Source organism: Lucilia sericata, unplaced genomic scaffold (assembly GCF_015586225.1).
Source record: "Lucilia sericata isolate MDLA Ls3-8-SP2 unplaced genomic scaffold, ASM1558622v1 Contig000212F_arrow, whole genome shotgun sequence".
Lineage (NCBI taxonomy): Eukaryota > Metazoa > Arthropoda > Insecta > Diptera > Calliphoridae > Lucilia > Lucilia sericata.
Genome location: NW_023994240.1, coordinates 54,379 through 81,245, shown reverse-complemented (window position 1 = coordinate 81,245; position 26,867 = coordinate 54,379). Strand labels below are relative to the sequence as shown.

Below are 26,867 nucleotides of genomic sequence, written 5' to 3'. Positions count from 1 at the left end.
GAATCCGAACTTTTTCTATAGAAAACTTGTCAGTTGTAAGATCGACTTCTTCTATAGAAAATTTGTCAGACTGATCAACTTTTTCCATAGAAAAGTTGTCGGAATCTAATCAACTTTTTACATAGAAAAAATTTCTGAATCTAATCATCATCATTATCTGATCAACTTTTCCATAGAAAAGTTGTCAGAATCTGATCAACTTTTCCATAGAAAAATTGTCAGAATCTGATCAACTTTTTCCATAGAAAAGTTGTCGAAATCTAATCAACTTTTTACATAGAAAAATTTTCAGAATCTGATCATCTTTTTCTATAGAAAAGTTGTCACAATCTGACGAACATTTTCCATAGAAAAGTTTTCGGAATCTGATCAACTTTTTCAATAGAAAAGTTGTCAGAATCTAACCAACTTTTTCCATACAAAAGTTGTCAGAATCTGGTCAACTTTTTCTATAGAAAAGTTGTCAGAATCTGATCAACTTTTTCCATAGAAAAGTGTCAGAATCTGATCAGCTTTTTGCATAAAAAAGTTGTCAGCATCTGATCAACTTTTTGCATACAAAAGTTGTCAGAATCTGATTTACTTTTTCCAGAAAAAAGTTTTCAGAATCTGATCTATTTTTTCTACAATAAAGTTTACCAAAATCAGATCAACTATTTCTCTAAAAAAGTTTTCAGAAACTGATCAACTTTTTCTTTAGAAGCCACTTTTTCTATGGCAAAGGTGTCAGAATCTGATCTACTTTTTCTCAAGAAACGTTATCAAAATTTCATCTAGAATAGTTGTCAGAATCTGATCTACATTTTCTATATAAATATTGTTAGAATCTAGTAAAATTTTTCAGTTGTCAGAATCTTATCAGCTGATTTTAGGTTTTTTATATAAAAAACGATTTTTGATGAAAATTATGAAATTTTACAATTTTGTTTATCGAAACGCGTTTTAACAATCAACAGTCGATTGGTAGTTTTTTATATAAAAATAAATTTTTAAAGAATATATAAAGTGATCGAAGATTTTGACTAAATAACGTCAATTTTAGGGTTTTTATATAAAAATCTATTTCTGCGTTAATCAGAATTATGAATATTCATGAATTTTTGCAACTATCTCTATTGGAACGTTATTTAGAGATCTACAGGCGATTTTGTGATCACAACTCCTTAATTTGGATTCACGTTCCAAATTCAAGGAAATTAAAATTTAATCTTAATACAATTTTCATTTTCCCTTAAAACTTCTTTACAACAAAATTTAATATTTAAACAAAAGCACTAATGTCACTTAATTTAACTAAATAGTTGTTAAGTTTAGTTTTGCATACGAGTGCAATAAAAACAAAAACTAAATGAACATATATGTAAATGTATTTACAATTTGACAATTGCTTATTTACAACAAAAAACCAACATAAAAAGTGCATATACGAAAATACATCTAAACGAGTATTAAAAAATAAATAAAACAAGCTTGAAAAATAATAATAAAAACAACAACAAGGCATATTATTGTTTTAGAAACGAGGTCTTCGTATATAATAAAACTAAAAACTAAACATGCAACAACAACAAAAACAATAACGACAAGATTTAAAAAGTAAATTTTTTGAAATAGGTCAGTTGTTACATGCAGCAAAGAGCAGCAGCAGACATGACAAACATTAAATAGTCATTAAGTACTCACTCTTGTAGTTGCTTCTTATGTTGGCTGCTGCCACTGCCACCATCATATCAACAACCAAACAACCATCAAACATAAAAATTCAATGCTGAACTCAACTTTTTTTATTCTTTACACTAAATGTGAATGAATGTTAGAATGAATGAACATACATATGCATGAATGTATGTAGATATGTATTTACGAGTGAGTTTGTTGCAGTTTTATGTATATGAACAGCAACAAAAACAAAAATTACATAAAAAATCAGTTCAAATGCAACATTTTTTTTTATGATTTTTTCTAACATCTATACATGAATTTATGACAAACAAAAAAAGCTGAATCTCTGTATCCTTGTATGCATGGCAAAGATTTACAATGAGAGTGAAAGAAAAATATAGTTGTTGAAAACTTACAAGCTGAAAACAAACAATGTTTAGAATTTTATTTGGCAGAAACGAGTGTATAAAGTGACTAAAGGAGTCACAGTGGCAAGGGAAGCATTGAGAGGTGTTTAATTTAGTTGTTACTTAATTAGTTTCTGTCTTTCGTTTTCTTCAAATATTAAACGAAAACTTAAATTTTTAAGAGAATTTTATACCTAACATCCGTGGTCACTCATATTTTCCATTCAAAATTGATTTTTATATAATATACCTAAAAACGGCTCCACACAGAGGGAAAAAGAAATATACACGCTTGGTACCAAATTGGCACCAAAGAGTTTGTAATTTTTCAATAACAACCGTTGTCAAAGTATATACATACGTACGACAACACTATGTCGCAACGTTGTCAACATTGCAACAATTCGTTGTCGAAATCTAAATTTTTTACACATACGTTGTCTAAATGTTAACAAACGTGGTAAGTTCACTATTGCAAACAATCCGTTGCCAATAGTGAGCTTACCACGTTTGTTAACATTTAGACAACGGATGTGTATAAAATTTAGATTTTGACAACGAATTGTTGCAATGTTGACAACGTTGCGACATAGTGTTGTCGTACGTATGTATATACTTTGACAACGGTTGTTATTGAAAAATTACAAACTCTTTGGTGCCAATTTGGTACCAAGCGTGTATATTTCTTTTTCCCTCTGTGCAGATCTTTAAAATTAAGATCAGCTGTAGGACCTTAAATTGCACTAAAATTGAAATACTTTTTATCAAAAAAAAAACGAAAATCTGTAATCACGTCTTAAAATCGGCAGCAGATCTGCAATAACACACATTTGACATCCAAAATGGCAATTCTTCCAGAATCCCAATAGTAACGTGTTTAATCTTAAACTTTTCTATTCTACCGATAACTTGAACTTCAGATTAAATCCCATGAATTAAGAACAGCTTTTGACAATATCTTACCACCTGTAACCCAATGTCTTTAATCAAAAGAAAAGTTCATACATTTACTAGAGTGTAACACACAAAAAGAGGAAGATTTATGCAGTGATGTGTGGTGGACAGAAAAAGGTAAGTGATATAAAAATTGTCAATAGAACACGCACAGATGACTCATATTAACACTTGTGTGACCTGCTAGGAAAAAAAATTAAATAAAACTCATGCACACATCAAACATATATACGAAATAAAAGGTGGTAAATTTTGTGACATTGTCATTATTTACTTAACACGATACTCACACTAGTGCGCTAAGATAGAAACAAACACATAAACAACAAATATGAAGAATATCCCAGTAGTTCGACTGGACAGTCCCGAACTGACCACTTAACCTACCACTTGTGGTGGCCCCTAGCCACCTGACTACCCAGGTGACCGACCATTTTAACATGGGCTTGTCCTACGAGGAAGTCAATCGTCACTCTACACCCTACAAAGAGACAGTAAAGAGACGATTGCCTCCGCTCTCGCTTACAAAGGGGACACTAAAGTGACGATTGTCTTTCGGAAGTACAAAAAAAAAACAACTTTTAAGAGTATAATCTCTAGCTTACTTGAGGACAGTAAAAAGACGACTGTCTCCGCTCCCGCTTACAAAGAGGACACTAAAGTGACGACTGTCTTCATTCTCGATTACAAAGGGTACATTCGTGACGAATGACCCAAAACATACGAATTACGATCATCCAGGTGGTTAACTATTAGTGGAAATTACTATCTTTTTCGTATGCATTGACTCTTTGTCGAACTGCTGGGATACTACATCTGCTATACATACATACGTGTATATGTATATGTTTTTGCCTAAGGGTCAATCATTCAGTCATTCTCACTCACTCATTGAAAACCATCAAATGATTATTTTTTTATAACTTTAATAAAAAACTTGTTTATTTACCCTGTAGTTTTAAAGTTAAACATTACGCTTACTTTCCGATTTATATAAAACTCTAATTACTTTTTAAACCACTAGTGTCTTGTAAGGTAACGTATGGCCAACTCTCGCTAACAATATTACTTAATTTTCCTGAATTAAGTCTCCAGTCGGCGGATTAACTTATCCCGCCCGAACTGCAGGATATGTATGTATGTACATTTGCATGTACATATGTATGTATCATTTCATGTGTATGAATTTGTATCAGTGTGCATTTGTATCCTTATGTATTCATTTATTTTTTCTCCAAACTTTTTCCTTTTACTTGTACAAGCAAGTACGTGTGTTACTAAACTCATACAACAACACTTAGTCAATCACTAACACAACATTATATATAGTAGTTGCTAATGTGCATACATAGGTACGAGAACAATTCGTTAAGTTATTTCTTGGGAAATGAACGTTCAGCTATAGAAGAAGTCGAAGTACTACTAAGTACCAGTCTAAAATCCCAGCAGTTTAGTCGGATAGTCCCGAACTAACTATTTTAACTACCATTTAGGATTACCCCTAGCCACCGACTGCCCAGGTTACTAGCTATTTTATCATGAGCTTGTCCTTCGGGGAAGTCAATCGTCAACCCATAGATAACGTAGAGACAGACAAAAAGGTTATGTTTTGTTTTTTTAATTGTCCACTCTCTCGCTTACAACGGGGACACTAAAGTCACGATTATCTTCACTATCGTTTAAAAAGAGTACATCCGTGATGAGAGACTAGAGCCAACCAGGTGCTTAGATGTTAGAGGAAATGTTTTTTCAAATACATTAACTCCTTGTCGAACTACTGGTATCCATTATTTATAAGAAAAATTCATTAAATGATGTTTCTATTAAGAATATTAAAAAAGATCCTTAAGCAGGGGATTAAGCTGGGATTAAAAGAAGTTCATAAAAGACTCTCTCTCTCTCTCTATTAAGAGCAATACATTAAAATTTTTTTGTATTATATTTAAAAAGTCCTTTTTCGCTTAACCTCCTATGTCTTTACATATTGTGTGTTTGAATGGTTCATACAAATAACTACAACTACAACATGAAAATAAAAATGACTAAAAATTGAAGTCAACTTGAACGGATTCTGATGCTAACAGGAACCCCAAAGGAATTTCTAATGTTTCTTTAGATTTCCTTGCTCCTTTCTTTACTTTATGTTCTTTATTTCTCACAGTTATTTTTTGTGCTTTTGAATTCTCAATTCAAGTCAATTTGCCTAGAATTTTATAGTTGTATAGTGTTTAGGTTTTTTTTTCGTTCTATTATCATCAATATTTCAAAGAGAAATAATCAACCTAACTAGTTATATTCAACTGTAATGAATGTTATATATTCCAATTTAAAATTGTTTAAAGTTTAATACTTTTCTATTTAATTACTAGATTATTTATTTAATACACTCTTCATTTTATTAAGTTACAAATCTTCAACAATCTCAACAAGCAACATTTATAACAATTTCTTCCAATTAATGAAGAATGTTCTTGGCAAACGTCTAAAAATATCCTTTGGTAAGGATACAATCAACATTTTACTTATAATGTTACAAATGACATGTTAAATCACATCTACCTTCTGCTTTCACTATTGGACCTGGTAAAGGCACTGGGATTTACGAGAAATAAAAGTAACGAGTAACAATCATACTCCTTACTTATGTATATCATGTGTGTGGATGGCAAAACTGCAGATAGGTTATCATGAGTTTTTTTTATTGCATTGTCAGGATAAATTAATTTAAAAATGTTGTAATTATTTTAAGTAAGAAACTCTAAGGAAAATATGTGTGTTCAGAACATGTTTTTTAATTAAAACCTTTTAATCAATTGAACCGTTCTTAATTGGATAGGCGAAGGGAAGTTCGCGATTTTACGGGAACCTAATTTGGCCAATCCTTAAGAGATTTAAACGGTACTTCTAACAATTTGTATTTGCCTCGTAGGGTTGTAGATCGAAGTTAGCAGCTATAGCTATGGATTGCATTCGTAGTTATATATTCCTATTATTAATCGTTTGCCGATGAAGTGTATATCTCGTAGCCATTAACTATCAAGTAGTTAGATCTTGAAGAAAAGTCGTATTTTAAGAACAATGACAGACTTAGTATAAACTGGAAATGGAAACTTCTTTAGCGAAGCCTAAACTAATGTCTATCAAGGGTCAATAGAATCTAGGTTAATTTCCGGTTAAGAGAGGGACAGAGCTCGTTGGAGTTCGGAATTTTCTGTCAACCATTCGTTGAACGTGTTCGATATCATACTATATAGACATAAATCAAAAGCTCGAAATGTCCCCTATACAGCAATCGGAAGCTCAAGTTGTTAACATTATATATACAAAGTTGTTGTCCACTATTTGTATAGTAATCGGATGTCCTCTTTTTAAGTAACACTTTCCACTAATAGACGGCAATCGGAAACTCAATATGTCCCCTATATAAACAACAATCGGAAGCTCATATAGAAAGCAATCCACTATTTTCACAGCAATCGCAAACAAAAGATGTCCTCCATCTTAAGTAATCTGTCCATTATAACTATACTGGTTTTCTGGTCGAAACAATTCTCTCTAACAACAATACACTCCTTTACATACCAGCTACTTAGTTACATTACATTCTTCTACAAGCACTTAGTTACATTTTAATTAAAGTTCTTGATCTTTCGCACTGGCTAATAAAAAATGAAAACAAAATACTCATCGTGGTATAAAATAAAGAATAAACTCACACAACTCATGTTACGAGTTGTATTCATTGCCACTTAAATAAAACCATTTTATCATTCTGTGTACTTCCAATGAAAATGAATGATACAAAACCAAAGAAAATAACTTGTCTCGATTTGTAGTGTTAAAATCCATCATTTGATGTTGAAACAAAAAAAAAGAGAATATTTTAATACACTCACACTGCTGACAGTTTACTACTGCAACCCAAATAGCATATACATTTGTGACATTGTGGCCCAGTTGAATAAAGTGTCTGCCGGTGTTGCAAGTAGAAAAGTAGAGAATAAAGTAGCTGTAGTTGTTGTATCTACCACATTCGTATTTGTACATACAAAGTTTTATTCCAAGTTAATGGCTAAGAAATCCTTTAATCCTTTTGAATGTGAATCGTGACTGGAATGTGCCATCATCGTTCCATCTTTAATCTTGTATTTTCGTCTTCTTTATCTTTCAGTTTTATTCGTTTTTTAGTTTTGTATTTTATTTTATTCTATCTATGATTTTGAACATATTGTTGTTGTTCGTTGGAATATGTTTGAATGTGTATATATTTTAACTGCATCACAGTTAAGTGACTGACAGTCACTTTATTTTACGTTTAAAATAGAGTTTCCATTTAATTTACTTACATCTAACATAGTTTTTCCATCGATTGTGATAAATGCATTAACGTCTAATTTGAACTTGGCCTAATAACGAGCTCCCTGATAATATCCAATGAGTGGAAAAAGGGCAGAATCATCCCGATACTAAAACCAACGAAGAACGCAGAACAGACCCCTCCCTTCACCAGTCGCGAAGAGTCTTGATACGCTCCTCTCACAGCTGTCAAGCCATCGTCGTCACCAGCATGGATTCCGTAAGATGCACAGCACCTTCTCAGCATTAACGCCATAACCACTCAGATCTCACAGGGCTTAAATCAGTAGAAGTCTTGCGAAAGGACACTCCTTGTGGTTTTAGGAGGTTTATATCAGAGAAGGTCGTCCCTGCCGCAGAAAGCAAAAGTTGATCTGGCACAACTGAGATCGGGATGGAGCCACATACCAAAGTAACCAAATTTCTTGACTTGAACCTTAATACAGAAATTACAACAACAACAACAAGATCTACCTGAAACATTAACAGAAGGGATTCAGAGATTTGTGTTTAAGCAAGAGTTAGAAATAGTTTGATCAAGAGATATGTACTGGAAGCTTTCTGTTTTTGTCTCTAAAGATATTGGGTCAGCACTTCCAATTTCTCTATTAGCTTTCATTAGATTTTTTAAAGATTCAGGAATGATTGAGAATTATTCTTAAAACTCCTTCAGACATTGCGGTCGATTAACTAGACCTTCTCCATCTCTAGTAAGGCAAAATGAAGTCAGCACTAGAACAACAAATCTGAATTATAGAGACACAGAAATTCTAATAAAAGATAAACTGATATTCCGACATTATTACCAGTTTGTATGGAAATAATGCTCGCAAACCCTTGCAGTAAAATACCTTCCTATCTTAATATTGGGTATTTTCACAGGAGCTAGGAAAATTAACTGTTTTTGTTAATTTAATAACTATATCAAAAATATCATGTAGAATATTAATCAAATGAAATAATCAAAACCTAGTCCAGACAGTTTCTAAAAAGTTAATAAGGATCCGATTATCATTCAGAAATCTAGATAATCTAGTGAGAACAAATAAGGATCAGATTATTAATCTCAATAGAAAGGACACAAACATTTTATACAGAAAGGACCTCATACGTTACGTCAATTTACTCGAAGAATAACACCCGATTTTCAAATCTCCTATAAACCTGATTTAAACTTATGCTATGTACTTAAATATGTGGAGAATGCAAAATGTGGATGTTTGTTTTTAGTTGCTGATACAACTTTTACCGTTTCAGTTTTTGCCACCGGTGTAAGTGTTAAAGGTTTTTTTAAAGAAAAAGGTTGCAATACTGAGTATGTGGTAGTAATACCAAGGAGTAGAGTATTTATACTTTCCTCATGTTTTATCATGTTTAAAGAAAAAAAAACATTTTAAATAGAAAATGAAGGTACATATATGCGTATGAGTAGTGTTTTTCTTACGTACATATTTCCCCCTTTTCAAAATGATGTCATTGCAATTTGTTTACTTTCTTATTTTGCCTTAAAGTATGTAAAGTTTCTTCAATGTAATTTTACTAAAAACGTTTTACATTAAACAAAGCCAAAAAAACGAACAAAAAACACGTTAGAAAACATGTAGCAAAAGAAATGTCTGCGTAAACAAAGAGAATTTATTATAGACAAAAATTAAAACCAGCAATTTTCCTATGGAAATAAGAATTTTTGCATTTTTTGTCAATAGTTTATGAGTGAGTATGTAGTACGTGTATATGTGACTAGAAGAAGGCTTTCGAAAAGGGTAAGTCGATAAATTTATGAGAGCTTAGAATAATAATATGACGACAAAATTAGTGAAAATGTTGTTATTTAAAGTATTTTGCAGAGAATTTATTAAAGTTAAAAGATAAATATAATAAGTATTAAGAATGGTAAAAAGTGATAAATGTATTTCAGTTTTAAGTCAAGGTTCTTAAATTTCAAAATCAGATTCTCCAAAAATTATTTCAAAACTCTGCAGAAGAGACAAATTGGTTCAGATTTTTGGGGATATAAGTATGTACTACTTCTTTCAAGTTTTGTCAAAAAATTTAAGTGTCTTAGGCTGGGTTTAACGGTTCTTCCAAAGGGTAGCAACGGCGCTTTATTCTTGAAATTTATATGAAATTTGAAAACTTATGTAAATAAATAATCTTTCTGAAGTTTGATAATTATTTGGCCAAAATCGGTTTAAATATTAAGTTTTTTTCAGTAAAATTTGTATAAAACGAGTTATTGACGCACAATTGTACTAAACGGGCTAATGCACTGAAAGAGTACAATTGTACAATCATGCTAAAGTTTAAATATAATACAATCCGTAATCTAAAGAAGTTAATACCATGTTTTTTCAATTGACTTATGAACCGTATTTACAAAAATGTATGTTAAGTACAAGAATACATTGGAAGGATATTTGCCAATAGATAGATCTTGATATATTGAAACAAGTCACAGATACATTTGTATTGTATCTTCATTTTGTATGTTTTGCACGTCATATGAAATGTAGTTTAGCAGCATAGAGTCTCCCAAACTCCATAAAGTCTCATAATTATACCTGTTATCTCTCAAAATACAAAAAAGGCTCCACGTCCAAAAACCATCGCGAGCATATGTATCATCGACGTTCACAAACAAGATTATGTATACTTAACATAGGTAGACAGTACAAGGTACAAGTACAAGGTACAGTAAACAAATCATTCACCTCGAATTTGATCTTAACAATTTCTAAAAATTAACTAACTTTCCCAACAAGAAAACTGTTTTAATTGCATTTAATATGTACATTATATAAAATATGCACTTACCTTTTGTAATTAAGAATAAAGATATCCACGGAGTTGACAAATAGCTATTAATTATAACACCAACAACAATGTTGAGCCAAAACCATCACAGCAATAACATACTATCAGCATCCATTTACATTCTACACACTGGCGCTAACAAATGTCCGCCACAATTTCTTGGCCAACTAGCCAACAAACATAATTGCTAAAATTGTTAATAACTTCGTTCATAATTATAAACATTGCAACAATAATATACAATAACCGTCCATTTACATTCTGCACACTAACACTAACAAATGTCGGCCACAATTTCTTGGCCAACAAGGCAGCAAACACTATTGCTAAAATTGTTAATAACTTCGTACATAATTAAAAACAAAACTATTGCCTTTCATTAACACTTTAAACAAACGCCCCACCAAAATTTACTCCCGCACACAAACCACACACACGACAGGATCCCACTAAGCCGGCTGCGACTGTCTCATTTGCCAAAGATTAATAGACACACGAATATCTTTTTGAAATCCGCTTGTATACACACAAAACAATATAAAAACACTTTTATTAACACTTATTTAAACTAAATTAAACGATTTTATTAAATTTATATCATTAAAACCATCTAATTTTATTAATTTCTTTACTTTGCCAAAAGCAGCGAAAAATTTCCAAGTAAACGATGAAAAATAGCGGTAAACTGTTGAAAACAGAGTTGTAATATACTAAAACAGGGATATTTATGGTTTTGTTTACATTTATCAGTGGAGACTTTTAAGCAGTGATGTCTACCAACAAACCAACAGTACTGTTAAAAAAACGCTACAATTTGAGGAAATCGTTATTTTTCGTTTATTAACAGAAAATATACAGAGATAAAAAGAACGGTATAAAACAAAGGGATTTTTATATTAAAAAATTCAATATATTGAAAGAAAATTGTGAAATAAAAAAAACATATGAAAAATAAAATTTTTTAATTCAAAGTAAGTTATTTTGCAAAATTGATTTAATTGATGAAAACAGTTATATGAAAAATTATATTTTTATTAAAAAAAATGTGTTTGAAGAACTGAAGCAATTTGCTAGTTTTAATGAGAATAAATTGCAATTTTTTCTAAATGTGCGTTTGTTAACATTTTATTAATTTAACAACCTTGTTTTATTGATTAAATAAGTAAAAATTTTCATGTATACCCCGCTTTTAAAACTAACCACTTTTTTCTTAAATATCATTTTGTGTAGATTTTTATTAAATGTAAACAATTTTGGTTTTATGTGAGTTACAAAAATATTTGCAATTTAAAATTAAATTTACATGTATACTGAAATAATGAAATATCTTAGTCATCATGTTGTACTTAATACTATTAAAAAAGTATGGTGGGTCTAGATCGACTACATAATACTCTACGACAAAAAAAATAATTTTCCAAAGAGATCATTTTATCGGAACTATTCAGTAAATATGGATTTTAGATTGAAATTTATCTCGATACCGACATTTTAATTCGTTTTATGAGAGTTAAAGTTATTTCCGAATTGGGCTATAATCAAATCTGAACCGAAGTTGATTTTAGTTATATGTAGTTTGATTTTATATACTTGAACTTGTAATTTAATTATTTTCTTTCATTTGGGTTCGTTACACTATACTCACTATAAAAATGTCAGTTATAAAAAGTAAGTGAGTAAGTAAAATAAAAATTGATTTGAAAAGAAATACAAAATTATTTTATTATCGACATTTTACTTATTATACTTTATTTAATAAAAACAAATTTTAGCAAAACATTTTTATTTAAAATGATTCACTTAAAATGCACTTAGCTTAATAAATCAACGATTTAATTACTTTTAAATTTACAAACGTGACTTTTATAACACTATCACAGAACATGTTAAATCATTTTATGACAAAACACAAATAATCTTGAAAGAATGGACGCTAATATAAACAATTAAAATTGTTTTTACGTCTTAATATGTAGTTAAAAAATTCCATACAATATAATTAAACTGAATTTGAGTTAAAATTTAGAAAAAATTTTAATTTTGTTAAATAACCTTAGCATTTAGAATATTTATTCCCATTTTCTCTATTTCTGTTTTTTTCTTTGTTGTAGCGATGTATTTCATACAAAAACTGTTTTAACTGGCGGAATATCTACATGTTAATTGGTTGAAGTTCAAATAGTGGTCATTAATTGTCTAGTTATTTAATGTTTTCGTATTAAAAATAAAATTTTTAAAATTAAAATTTTCCTACTTAAGCTATTTCTCTATGTAACCAACAAATGAATTGCCTCCATTAAATTTTCAAATTAAAATTTTACGTTTTAATCACTAAAATCTAAAAAAAACTTCTAACTCCCCCTGCAACAACACATAAACAACTCAACATGACCAGCTAATAGGCAACACTGCTGTGTAGACTTTTAATGACAACTGACGTTTGACGAATGAAAAAGAAAAATAATAGAAAATACTGACGACGACAATTGGAGGAAAAAAGTGCATAGTTTTTAATGATTTTAAACGAAAAACAATAAAAAAATCCGATAAAATTTTATTTTGATATTAGAACAAGCATAATTATAACACATACACACAACTGTGTAAACAAAATACGTGGTATTTCGAAATTGTTAAAAGTGAAGAACGCAAATAAACTGAGAAACAAAACAATATAGGGCAAATTGTTAGAACCAATAAAATATAGTAGATAAAAGATAAAAAATGTCCGGTGCCTGTGATGACGATAAAAAAGAAGCTCAACAACATGAAATTGCAGCTTCAAGTGTAATTAGCAATGAAATTTATATTAAATAATCATAATAAAAGTGATTTTATCTCTACAGATACGTTCCGGTTTGGCTGAATTAGAGCTAAAGACCTCACAAGTTTTGCAACGTTTGGAAAATGTTAAAACAGCACCACCACCAACCCCTACTGATGCGCCACAACAGCAATCGATTGACTTCAATGCTAATACGTCAGATGTTACAGACAAATCAGAAGATTTGTCATCATCGTTGGCCTCCAATTCGGTGAGTGTGGTGGCACTTTTACATGGCAGCCGCAAACCTCCTTCGGAAATTTTAAAGTCATTGGAACAACTTATTTCCTATGCCGATTCTGAGGATGAACCCGAATTTCCCCTGCCTGCATTAGATGATGTCTCACACTTGGCTTTAATTTCACACAGTATAGTGGCTTATCTATCGCACTTGGATCGCAAACAGTTGGTGAGAGTGACTGGTAATATAGCAGGTGATACCACCCACTGGTTGGGCACACTCTTTAGATTTATGGATCCAGCTAGTAGTTTCCATAATGACAATGCCGATGCCATTTTACGTGTAGTACGTTTGGCAATAGTGGCCCGTTGTCCAGGCTATTTAGAAGGTGGTATACCAGCTTTAGCTCATCCCTGTTTATATATATCGGAGAATACCACGCCTATGCGTTTGCAATATGCTTGTCGTCAGTTGGGTATACCCTTAGATGCAATACGTTTGATACCAGCCAATAGCACATTTGGTACCATGGATTTATCTCTGCTGCAGAGGCAAATACAAATTGATTTGGCTTCTCAAAGAACTCCTCTCTTGGTGGTAGCTGATATAGGTGCTTCTTTGTGTGGCTATGTAGATAATTTACTAAGAATGCATGACATTTGTAAAACGCACAATTTATGGCTGCATGCCACCGGTCATGGTTTAGCGGCTCTCGTTTGTTCTCAAGGACCAGGAGTGGTGGGTTAAAGCTAGATTTTTACTTGTTAAAATTAACATTATTTTCTTTTATAGATAAGTTCTTATGTGGATTCTATAGTTTTAAGTTTGGGCAGTTGGTTGGGTGTACCCAGTCTACCTATTGTGGTAAGTTTTCTGTTTGTAAGTTTGTATGACTTGTTATTGTTATTTGTGTTCTTTTTAGCTTCTTCATCGTCAACTTCAAAATGCTGCCTTAAATTCTTTTGAATCTGATCCCATTTTATCGCGTCGTCTTAATGCTTTATCTTTGTGGACCAGTTTACAAGCTTTAGGTCGTGACTCCATCTCTGAGCGTATACATGTAGCTTTTCAAACTTGCAGTATTTTGTTTGAAATTGCTTCTGAATGTGAGGGTATTAAAGTTGTGGTAAGTAATTTATTATTGCAATTTGTGGGGTGTTACTTATCACTATACTATCGAAGAAGTATATTTAATTGAAAATAATTTATGAGAGATAAGATGAGAGACCTCTGGTCTGACAGACTAAAACACAAACTACTTACCAACTGTGGGAATTAAATTACTCGGACTGACGTTTTAACCTGTGAAACCAAATCCACTTTTATTCGAATAATAACAGAGCATAACGCAGCGCTATTGACGCAAATTTATAAATCTCTAGATAGACTATTTTATTCGATTATTTAAATATATTTCGATGATTTAAATATATTTCAGAGTAGAGCTCCCGGTGCTCAATCTGGCAAATCATTGGTGGATGTCATAAATAAACCTCTCGATGTTAATGTAAGTTTTAAATATTTCGAACTTAAATAAACCATTTACTAATCCCTATCTAATCATCGTCATTTAGTTACTGTTTGAAACAGCTGCTTCTGTAGTGGTATTTCAATTTGATGGCAGTACAACTTTAAATACTTCTACTACAGGCGACGATACCAGTTCACTGGAAGGTGTTAAGTCATTAGAAAAACTCCACAATGCTTCATATTTTGATCGTTTAAATTCTTGGCTAGGACAAATTTTGCAACGCGATTGTCCCAATGTAAGTAGTAATAAGTTTAATAAAACGAATATTTTTTTATTTACCAAACATTTGCAGTTCGATTTTGAAATCATAGAACATGCTGTACACGGCACTTGCATACGCTATTGTCCACTTGAACTAAGTCTGGGCGAACAGCCTCCTACGGCAGAAAATTTAGAGAATTTTGCCCAAAGTTTAGAGACCCATGTGGACATTTTACGGGCCACCATTAAACATAAAGCCACTTTCATGCATCTAGTGGAGAAAAGTGATGTTTTGCGTTTGGTTAATTTACCCGAATGGGCCGGTATGGGTGGTGTACGTTTTGTGCCCGAAGGCTGGGAAACTCTACTAACCGATCAGGCTAAAACTGAACTTAATAAATTAAATGTCGATTTGGTGGAAACTTTAAAAGCCACCGATAATGCTTTCTCGCTGGGCGAGGGGCCAGATGGTTTAATATGTGTACGCTTTGGTATGGTAACACATGAAACGGATGTGGAAGAGTTATTGGATTTAGTGGTTTCGGTGGGCAAGAATGTTCAGGAGAATTCCAGAGTTTTGGATACCATGTCAGAAATTGTTAAGAGGGTAGGTTGGAGGGTAAAGTTGAATGTAAAACTTTTGTTTTTAATGGTATTTTTGGTATTTTTTAGGGCATTCAAGCGGCCACTGCTGATTTGCAACGAGAAACTGAGGAGAGACTTTGGCAAGAGGGCATTTTACGTCATGTTCCCGTAGTGGGCAGAGTTTTCAATTGGTGGTCTCCTCCAGCCAAAGAGGCGGGCATCAAGGGTAGAAGTTTGAATTTAACACAGGGTGTAGTTGAGTCTACAGAGAATATTTACAAGTAAGTAAAGGAAATTTCCATAATTGATCATAATTTTCCATTTGCTCTTTAATTTCCCATTTTTTGGGAAGTTTTATCACGTCCAAATTATGTCCAAAAATTATCGTATCCAAGTTTATTGCGTCGAGAAATATTCTCAAAAACAATGTATTTATAGAATATTGTGTTTCATAAATTATGTATAAATAATTTTGATAAAATTTTCTTGTAGACAATTTTGTCCTAAAACTTTATTTACAAAAATTTTGTCCCAAAAAATTTTATGAAAAAATTTTGTCCCAAATATCCATTTACAGACAATTTAATCTTAAAATACTTTATAGAACAATTTATTTAAAAAAATTTTTTATAGAAAATTTTGTCACAAAAATTCTTTGACTCAAAATTAATTTTGATCGAAAATTCGTCCAAAAAATACTTATACTTGTTCCAAAAATACTTTTACAGAAAATTTCCCAAACAAAGTTTTCTATAGAAAATTTTGTCTCACACAAAGTTTTCTGTGGAAAATTTTTCCCAAAACAAATTTTTCTATAGAATATTTATCCCAAACAAGGTTTTCTATAGAAAATGTCGTCCCAAATAAAATTTTCCATAGAAAACTATGTCCCAGCAAGGTTTTCTATAGAAAATTTTGCCCCAAACAAAAGTTTCTGTTGAAAATTTTATCCCAAACAAAGATTTCCATAGAAGATTTTTGCCAAACTAAGTTTTCTATAGAAAAAGTTGTCCCAAACAAAGTTTTATATAGAAAATTATGTCAAAAACAAAGTTTTCTATAGAAAATTATGTCCCAAACTTGGTTTTATATAGAAAATAATGTCCCAAACTAAGTTTTCTATAGAAAAATTTGTCCCAAACTAAGTTTTCTATACAAAATTTTGTCCCAAACAGAGTTTCTATAGAAAATTTTGTCCCAAACTAAGTTTTCTATAGAAAATGTTGTCCCAAACTTAGTTTTCTATAGAAAATGTCCTAAACAAAGTTTTCTATAGAAAATGTTGTCCCAAACTAAGTTTTCTAAATAAAATGTTGTCCCAAATTTGCATTTCTACAGATAATTTTCTCCCAAACTAATATTTTTAAAGAACATTTTGTCCATAACTAATTTTTTATCGAAAAATGTCTCCAAATTTTCTTAATTAACTTTAAGAAAAATTAAAGTATCAAAATCGTGAGACCTACAAAAGAAATAACAAAAAGTATCTTTAACTCTACACAATCTTCCAATTCTAGATACCACATGCAAATGGGTGGAACTCATGGTCAATTACCTGCTAATAAATCTCCACCCACACCCATGGTCCAAACACCCATTATAACAGCAGCCAATGAAATACCGCCCGTATTTCCCAACAGCAATAACCAACAGACAACAACCAATTCCCCGGCAACTGCAAACGAAGCAATAAAAGACGTAAATACAGCAAATGCTGCAACTAATGTAGTCACAACTACAGCAACCAATCCAACACCAAATGGACCATCCAACGGTACGGCCGCAATGGATGGACACAATCGTACAGTTAGCCAAAGTAGTGGTGCTTCAGCGCCCGAATTAGTGGCAATAAATAATAGTGCAATTATTAGTGATAAAACTGAAAATCCCAATATAAATTTAACTGCAAATCCAACTGCTAATGTCAGAAGTTCATAAAGTATAGAAAATGTTTTCTTTTAAATAATATTTCCGAACTCTCACCTTTTGGTTCTGCTCTTTATATTCTCAGTTCCTTTTTATTTTACATTTTCTTTTTTATTTAAATTTATAACTTTTTCTACTAAATGCAAACACCGTAAACATAAGAATGTAGTGGTTGTTTTTCATTTAATTTTTTTAATTTTTGACAATTTCTTAATTAGCAAGAAATTAAGTTGAAACTTAGAAATCAAGCTTTTTGGGTTTTTTATTTTTAATTAACCTTTTTCAAATATTAATTAAATATTAAAGTAAAAACACGTTAGAAATTTTCATAATATTAAAACCACTATTAAAGAAAAACACATTTTATAACATTAAACAATTTAATAAAATATTTATATAAAAAAATTATAATTAATATTAATAATTACTTACACACATGTATTATGATTAGAAAGTTTTTTTCGCGCTTTCTTTAAAAAACGTTCCATTTATATGTATGAAAACAAAATATGTTAATCTTAAAGATTAATTGCAAAAAAAATATAATAAAACTTGCTACTGCAAACAATTTAAATTTTTAAGAAATTTTTACTTAAAAAAATAATCATCAAAAAAACATTTTCATACATAATTCATCGCTTTTGTAAATTATTTCAAAATTATATATTTTGTGTTAACTCGCCTATACCATATCAAATTGTATATTTATCTACTCCTGAAAGATAAACTTATTAAAGCTTTCATTTATCTTTCAGGGTGTTTTTTATGTTTTTTCCAAAAATTTCCTAATTTTTTGTTTTTATTATTTTATTTCAGTGAGAATTTCATTTTCATATTTAACTAAAACATTAATTGGCAATCTTAACCTCAAATATTCATTTTCAACTTTAACCTCAAAAACTCATAAAATCAAAAATAATTCAAGATTCCTATAAACAGTTTGGAAATTGCAAGCAAATACTTAAGCAGTATATAATGATGCTTCAAGATCTAAAGGTAAGTTTTTTAAAATGAAAAAATTTGTCTCTAAAATTCGAAATTTTTATCAAAAATTTTAATTTCCGGAAGAAAGGAATTTTCACAGATTTTCCTCTTGACATAAGATTTACAATAAGAAAATGCTCTTTGCAAAAGATTTTTTGTAAGAAAATCATGTTTACAGAAGAGTTCCATCAAACATCTTCACAAAGGATTTTCTATAAGAAAAACTTATTCACAGAAGATTTTCTATAAGAAAATCATCTTTACAGAACATTTTCTATAAAAAAATCATTTTTTATAAGAAAACCATTTTTACAGATGATTTTCTTTATGAAAATCATCATCAGAGAAGATTTTCTTTAAGAAAATCATCTTCTGAGAAGATTTTCTTTAAGAAAATCATCTTCTGAGAAGATTTTCTGTAGAAAATTATCTTCATCAACTGTTTACAGAAGATTTTCTATAAGAAAATTATATTCAAAAAAGATTTTCTTTAAGAAAATCATCTTCAGAGAAGATTTTCTATATGAAAATCTTCTTCAGAGAAGATTTTCTGCAAGGAAATCATCTTCAGATGATTTTCTATTAGAAAATCATCTTCACAGAAGATTTTCTATAAGATAATCATGTAATAGAAGATTTTCTATAAGAACATCAGGTTTACAGAAGATTTTCTATTAGAAAATCATTTTTGCAGAAGATTTTCTATAAGAACATCATGTTCACAGAAGATTTTCTAATCATCTTCACAGAAGATTTTCTGTAAGAAAGTCATCTTCAGAGAAGATTTTCTGTAACAAAATCATCTTGAGAGAAGATTTTCTGTAAGAAAATCATGGTCAGAGAAATTTTTCTATAAGAAAATCATCTATGCAGAAGATTTTCTATAAGAAAATCATCTATACATAAGATTTTCTATAAGAAAATCATCGATACATAAGATTTTCTATAAGAAAGATTTTCGTAAGAAAATCATCTTCAGAGAAGATTTTCTATAAGAAAATCATATTCACAGAAAATTTTCTATAAGAAAATCATCTTCAGAGAAGATTTTCTATAAGAAAATCATCTTAATAGTAGATTTTCTATGAGAAAATCATCTTCAGAGAAGATTTTCTGTAAGAAAATCATGGTCAGAGAAAATTTTCTATAAGAAAATCATCATTGTAGAAGATTTTCTATAAGAAAATAATCTTTACACAAGATTTTCTATAAGATTTTCTATGAAAAAATCATCTGTACATAGGATTTTCTATAAGAAAATCATCTGTACATAAGATTTTCTATAAGAAAATCATCTGTACATAAGATTTTCTATAAGAAAATCATCTGTACGTAAGATTTTCTATAAGAAAGTTTACAGAAGAATTTCTATAAGAAAATCATCTTCAGAGAAGATTTTCTATAAGAAAATCATCTTCAGAGAAGATTTTACATAAGATTTTCTATAAGAAAATCATCTGTACATAAGATTTTCTATAAGAAAATCATCTGTACATAAGATTTTCTATAAGAAAATCATCTTTACAGAAGATTTTCTATAAGAAGATGAAGTTCACAGAAGATTATCTTTAAGAAAATAATTTTTACAAAAGTTTTCTATAAGTTGATTTATCTTTATAAGATTTTGTATAAGAAAATCCTTTTAAGTGAAGATTTTTGATAAGAAAATGCTTTTGATGGAAGATTTCCAAGAATTTTTTTTGTGCAAAAAGTTCTTGATTAAAGATTTTCTCTAAGAAATAGAATATTTTCTATAAAAATCCTATTGACAAAAGATTTTTGTAAAAAAAAAAACACTTAATAGAAGAATTTCTATAAGAAGATTCTCTTGACATCATTGTCGTGATTGTTCAGATAGTTACGGGTTTTTTACCATTTTAAACCATATGGAATTTCCAAGGATCAGTCTTAAATCTTTTATCATTTTATGTAGATTCCCAGGAAACCTTAGTAAATTTCAGTTAAATTTTATCCCTTTGTAAACCAGAAAAAATAAAACACCTTTTCCAATTAGTATATCAATAATGTGTTTCTTTTTTCTTTTCATATGTAGGTCCTTTAGTTAGTATCTGTTTTTTTATTATTGAAATTTAATTTTTGTTTTAATATTTTTATTATTTTCTTTTATTTGTTCATTATTTTCTTTGTTTTTTATTGTTATTTTTTCATTTAACATTTCATAATATATACTAAACTATACATATTATGTCCTTTTTTTATAAATATTTCATTTTTTGTTTTATGTGGGTGTTAAGTGTGTGTGTGTGAGTGTGTAATTGAATAAGATGTATAAATTTCATTGCAATTGCTTTCTTATTTTCTGGTATTGGTTTTATCCTTTTGTCGTCCTTTAAACACAAGAATTACTGAGAGTGTTTATGTTTGTGTGTTTGCTAGAGATAAAGAAATTTATTGATAAAGTTGCATAATAATATTATTATATATGGTCCTTCATCAATTGCTATATATATAAATATTACTTTGTTTTTGTTTTATTTGTTTGTTATGTTTTGTATATGAAATGAAAAGTTTTATATACTTTAAGTTTTTTTGTTTGTTTTTCTTTTTTTGGGGAAATATTTCTTAAAATGTTTTGTAGTTTTGTGGAAAAAAATGCAACACATTTTATGAATTATTTTTACATACTTAAATAACTATTTTTTTAATTTATTTATTAATATAATTTTATTTATGGTTTTTGTTAATTTGTTTTTACTTAATAATTACAATATATGATACGATGTTATAACATTTAATTAACAAAATCAAAAGAATTTGAAAAAAATATTAGTAGTAGAATAGTTTTTAGAAAAAAGGGGAACTATTACGCCTTTTAAAATATTTTATGTAGATTTGACTAGATTTAGTTTAAGGAAAATGGTGATAGTTGGAAACATTTAAAAAAGGAATTCAAAGAAATTTATTTTGAAATCTACTCTTTAAGAAAATCCTCTTGACAGAAAATTTTCTTTAAAAATAATCTTTTGTCAAATGATTTTGTGTAAGGTAATGCTTTTAACAGAACATTTTCTACAAGAAAATCCTCCTGGCAGAAGATTTTTCATAAAAACACCCACTTGATAGGAAATTTTTTTATAAAAAATCATCTTGACAGAAAATTTTCAATGAGAAAAATCTTCTTGGCAGAAGATTTTCTATAAGAAATCATCTTGAAAGAACGTTTTCTATAAAAATTCCGCTTGGAAGAAAATTTTCTATAATAAATCGTCTTTACAAAAGATTTTCTCTAAGAATCTCCACATAACAGAAAAATTTCTATAAGAAAATTCTTTTGACTGATGATTTTCTAAAATAAAATTCTATTGACAGAAGATTTTCGATAAAAAAACTTCTTGACAGAAGATTTTCTATAAAAAATCCTCTTGGTAGAAGACCTCCTGACAGAAGGATTTGTAAAAGAATTCTCTGTTGACAGAAGATTTTCTCTAAGAATCTCGATATGAGAAAAGATTTTCTATGAGAAATCCTTTTGGCTAATGAATCTTTGTAATAATATCCTCTTGACAGACAATTTTTCATAAATAAAATCTATGCAGAAGATTTTTTATAAGAAAACCCTCTTGTCAAAAGTTTTTATATAAGAAATCTCTACATAAAAAGATTTTCTATAATAAAAGTGGATTGACATATTTTATTCTATAAGAAACCCTCTTGACGAAAGATTTTCGATAAGGATCTCGACATGACAGAAGATTTTCAATAATGAAATCCTCTTGACAGAAGATTTTCCATTAAACAAATCTTGGCAGAAGATTTTCTATAAGAAAAGTGTCTTGACATGTGATTTTCTATAAGAAACACTCTTGACAGAAAATTTTCTCTAAGGATTTCGACATGACATGAAGATTTTCAATAAGAATATACTTTTGATTCATGAAATCCACTTGGCAGAAGATTTTTCATTAAAAAAATCTTAACAGAAGATTTTCTATATGAAATCCTTTCGTCAAAAGATTTTGTATAAGAAAAGTGCCTTGGCATATGATTTTCTATAAGAAACCATCTTGATTTTCTCTAAAGTTCTTGACATTAGCGAAAATTTTCTATTAGAAAATCCTTTTGACAGAAGATTTTCTATAAGAAATTCTTTCGTCAGAAAGTTTTGTTAGGAAAAGCGCCTTGAACGACGATTTTCTATAAGAAACCCTCTTGACAGAAGATTTACTCTAAGGATCTTGATATGACAGAAGATTTTTTATAAGAAAATCCTTTTGACTCATGATTTTCGGTAATGAAATCCTATTGACAAAAGATTTTCCATTAAAAAAATTCTTGGCAAACGATATCCTATAAGAAATTCCTTCGTCAGAAGGTTTTGTATAAGAAATGCGTATTGACAGGTAATTTTCTATAAGAAACCCTCTTGACAGGAGATTTTCTCTAAAGTCCTTGATATGAGCAAAGATTTTCTATAAGAAACTCCTTTTGACAAAAGATTTCGAATAAAAAAAGAGTCGACAGAAGATTTTCTTTAAGAAGATAATTTTGACAGAAGATTTTCTATAAAAAATACTCTTGACAGAAGATTTTCCATTAAAAAAATATTGCCAGAAGATTTTCTATAAGAAATCCCTTCGTCAGAAGGTTTTTTATAGGAAAAGCGTCTTGGTAGACGATTTTCTATAAGAAACCCTCTTGACAGAAGATTTACTCTAAGGATCTCGACATGAAGAAAGATTTTCTATTAAAAAATTCTTTTGACTCATGATTTTCTGTAATGAAATCCTATTGACAAAAGATTTTCCATTAAAAAAATCTTGGCAGTGGATTTTGTATAAGAAATCTTTTCGTCAGAAGATTTTGTATAAGAAAAGCTTCTTAACAGATGATTTTCTATAAAAAAAACCCTTTTGACAAAAGATTTTCTCTAAAGTTCTTGAAATGAGCGAAGATTTTCTATAAGAAAATACTTTTGACAGAAAAGTTTCTATAAGAAAATCCTTTTGGCAAAAGATTTTCCATTAAAAAAATCTTACAGAAGTTTTTTTATAAGAAATGCTTTTGTCAGAAGACAGAAGTTTCTCTCAAAGTTCTTGAAATGAGCGAACATTTTCTATAAGAAAACACTTTTGACAAAAGATTTTCCATTAAAAAATTTTGACAGAAGATTTTGTAAAAGAAAAGCGTCTTGACACATGATTTTCTATAAGAAACCCTCTTGACAGAAGATTTTCTCTAAAGCTCTTGACATGAGCGAAGATTTTCTATAAAAAGATCCTTTTGACAGAAGATTTTCTATAAGAAAATCCTCTTGTCAAAAGATTTTTTCTAAGGAAAGCGTCTTAATAGAAGATTTTCTATAAAAATTCATTCGGCAGAAGACTTTCTATAAAAAATTGTTGACAGAAAAGTTTTCATAGAAAACCTTTTGACAGAAGATTTTCACTAAGGATCTTGACATGAAGAAAGATTTTCTATAAAAAAATCTTTTTGACTTTTTTTCATAAACAAAATTTTGGCGGAAGACTTTCATAAAAATCTTTTTAACAGAAAATTTCCTATAAAAAACCTCTTGTTACAAAGTTTTCTATAAGAAGACGCTCTTAACAAAATAATTTCTATTAAAATACTCTTGACGGAAGATTTTCTATAAGAAAATTCTCTTGATGGAAGATTTTCTATAATAAATCCTGTTGATAAAAGATATTCTAAAAAAAATCCTCTTGACAGAAGATTTTCTATAAAAAATCCTCTTGAGGAAAGATTTTCTTTAAGAAAATCCTCTTAACAGAAAATTATCTATAAGAAAGTTTTCTCGACCGAAGATTTCCTATAAGAAAATTTACTTGACAGTTTTTTTTATAATAAAAAATCCTCTTGAAAGTAGATTTCCTATAAAAAATCCTCCTAGAAAAGGATTATAGATGCTCTGGATAGAAGATTTTATATAAAAAGCCTTCTTCATAGAAGAGTTCTTAGAAGAAAATTCTCTTGTTGGAAGATCTTATATAGAAAACGCCTTTTAATAGAAGTTTTTCTATAAATTTTCTTATTAAATCATTTTCTATTAGAAAATTTGTTATCAAGAGATTTGCTATAACAAAAAAATTAATCTTGAGATAACTTTAAAAGTTTGACCGAATTCGGTTATTGAAAAGATAAAAAGTTAATTAATAGTTTGTTAAGAACAGTTTCTATTAACTGGATTGCAAATAATTACCACCATTTTCTTTTAAAACTTTTTAAACTAATTAAAGTGAGATGTTCTCTTTTTAAATAAAAAAAATAAATAAATATAGTAAAAATGCTTTGTCATATAGTACAAGTTATTTAATAATTGATTTGTTTTTTGTTTCTTTTGTTGTTTTCTTCTTTTTGTTTTAATATAAATTTAATAAAATTTTTTTTTAATAAAAAAAAAATCAAAAATTTAAAATTTTTTCTCAAATAAATGCAATACATTTCTTTTCAAATTCTATACTTTTTAGATTTATTTATAAATAAATATTATATATACTATATAATTTATACTTAATTAGTTGCTTAAATATAAATACAAGTATTCTTTAATATATTTATCTAAATTTAAAGAATTTTTTTTTATTAATTTGTTTCAGTTGTATTTATTTTTGGGATTTGTTTTTTATTTTTTTATTTAAGGGTCAAGTCAGTGTATATTGAGTTATTTTTTTGTATTTATTTAGTAATTTTATATATCTACTGCAAGTATTCAGGCAGATTGTTTGGGGGTTAAATCGGTAGATGAACAGAAGACAGAATTTTCGTTTGTAATCTCAACTTTACTCTTTGAAACATTTCTTTAATTAGTTTGAATAAGGAAATTTAATTAAAAGTTTAATTGACTTTAATGAAAACTGTTGTATAATGAACAAGAAAATTTTTGTATTTCTGAGAGATAAGTGGCCCATTATGAAACCACTTTTAGAAACTGTGTGTTTTTGTAAAAAGTTAATTTGTTGAAGGAAGTTTTATAAAATTTTTAAATATTTCTTAATAAAATGCCTTCTGTTTTTTTTTTCATTTCCTTAACCCAAGTATTATTTTTTTTCTGGACTTAACATCCCCAATAAGCTGAAAATTAACGAGTTAATGCTATTTTATATAATTATATAAAAAAATCTACAATATTATGACAACATTTAACACAGAAATATAATAATTTTATGATAAACCCAGTAAAATTCCAAAAAAGCAGTAAGTTAAAACTATTTAATCATAATCTTATGATAATCATATGATTTGATTTCTTGTAATTGCTAATACTGACCTTTTAGACTTTTACTGTGTTTAACATTTTAGTTTTTTGTTTTTTTTTTGTTTGTTAATGCTATATATTCTAATAGATATAATTAATTATAATATGTATATAGATTTTTAATTAATTTAAAAAATATCACCGTTATAAAAGATGGTAGAGATTTGAGGCAAACAATTTTTTTATGGGAACTATACAATGTTTTTTTTTCTATTATTATATATTTAAAATGTTGTAGTTAATGTTAAAATCTATCCTAAGAGGACTATCAAAAAGGAAATTGATCTTAATCCGATTTGGAGTTTTAGCTTTCAATGAAACCGACTATTTTGAAAGTTTTCAAAGTCATGAAATTGTAATATTGAAATAATAGAGCAGGGGGTACTATGAACCGACTTAGAGCATAATCACAACAATTGCATCTACGTTCTGGAACGAAACTAGTTTTACTCGACCAAAGATTGTCAACTCAGCTAGAGTTTTTTCCTCAGGAAAGTCCACAGTGGGGATGTTACAACAACCGATTTGAATATTTTATGTTGCCCTTTAGTATACCAGTATTTTTAGCTCGTTCTAATCAAACGATAATAGTTTTCCGTTCCCTTTAATGCTTTATTAATCTGAGCACTGATTAATAACCTTTTAACTCATCTGAAAACCTAAGACTGCTTGGTCCACTGATCTCTTTCTAATATATGAATTTCAAATGTTTTGCTAATAAGATCATCACCCCTATTCTGCATTTCGATTACGTTTACGCATTCAGTTACGCAACTATCGAAAAAAGGTATTCCAACAAAAAAACTAAATCGTAAGAAAAAGAAGAAGCATTTCGTTGCAATGCTTTACGAATGTGTGTATTCTGCGTTACGATAGTACCTACGTTTTTGTAAGTTGTTGTTTATGTGGCGGAGAGTCGAATCGAAATGCAGAATACCAATGTTACCAAACGGAGACAATTTCGATTCGAATTGAAATGCAGAATAGCGGCCCATATATAATAAATTTCCGTAATGAGCCCCAGCAAAAGTGTCTGAACGATCTTAAAAGGATGTTTAGATGAATTCGTTGATGCCAATATAAATAAGAACATAAATAAACATTTAAAGAACTTGACGAAATCTCATGCTGTAAATTTCAGATGGATTAAAAGTTGTTGTACTTTTAGTTTAGTTAGTTGAGGTACTATTAGATATCAGGGTTTT

At 29.2% G+C, this 26,867-nt stretch overlaps 1 protein-coding gene across 1 annotated transcript; it reads left to right on the top strand.

Annotated features, from left to right (window-relative positions):
* Positions 1-12,602: 12,602 nt before the first annotated feature.
* Positions 12,603-18,011, top strand: LOC119602163 (pyridoxal-dependent decarboxylase domain-containing protein 1). Its single transcript, XM_037953527.1, has 9 exons — positions 12,603-12,980; positions 13,040-13,936; positions 13,991-14,062; positions 14,121-14,324; positions 14,637-14,705; positions 14,773-14,964; positions 15,022-15,537; positions 15,603-15,796; positions 17,033-18,011. Exons 1-9 carry the CDS (start codon positions 12,918-12,920, stop codon positions 17,451-17,453), a joined length of 2,628 nt encoding a protein of 875 aa, XP_037809455.1. The 5' UTR covers positions 12,603-12,917; the 3' UTR covers positions 17,454-18,011.
* The last annotated feature ends 8,856 nt before the right edge of the window (positions 18,012-26,867 follow it).

Coding starts and splice junctions, on each gene's coding strand:
- LOC119602163 (XM_037953527.1), top strand. CDS start 12,918: ATGTCCGGTGCCTGTGATGACGATAAAAAAGAAGCTCAACAACATGAA. Junction 14,325..14,636: donor GTGAGGGTATTAAAGTTGTG/GTAAGTAATTTA, acceptor AATATATTTCAG/AGTAGAGCTCCCGGTGCTCA. Junction 15,797..17,032: donor TCTACAGAGAATATTTACAA/GTAAGTAAAGGA, acceptor TTCCAATTCTAG/ATACCACATGCAAATGGGTG.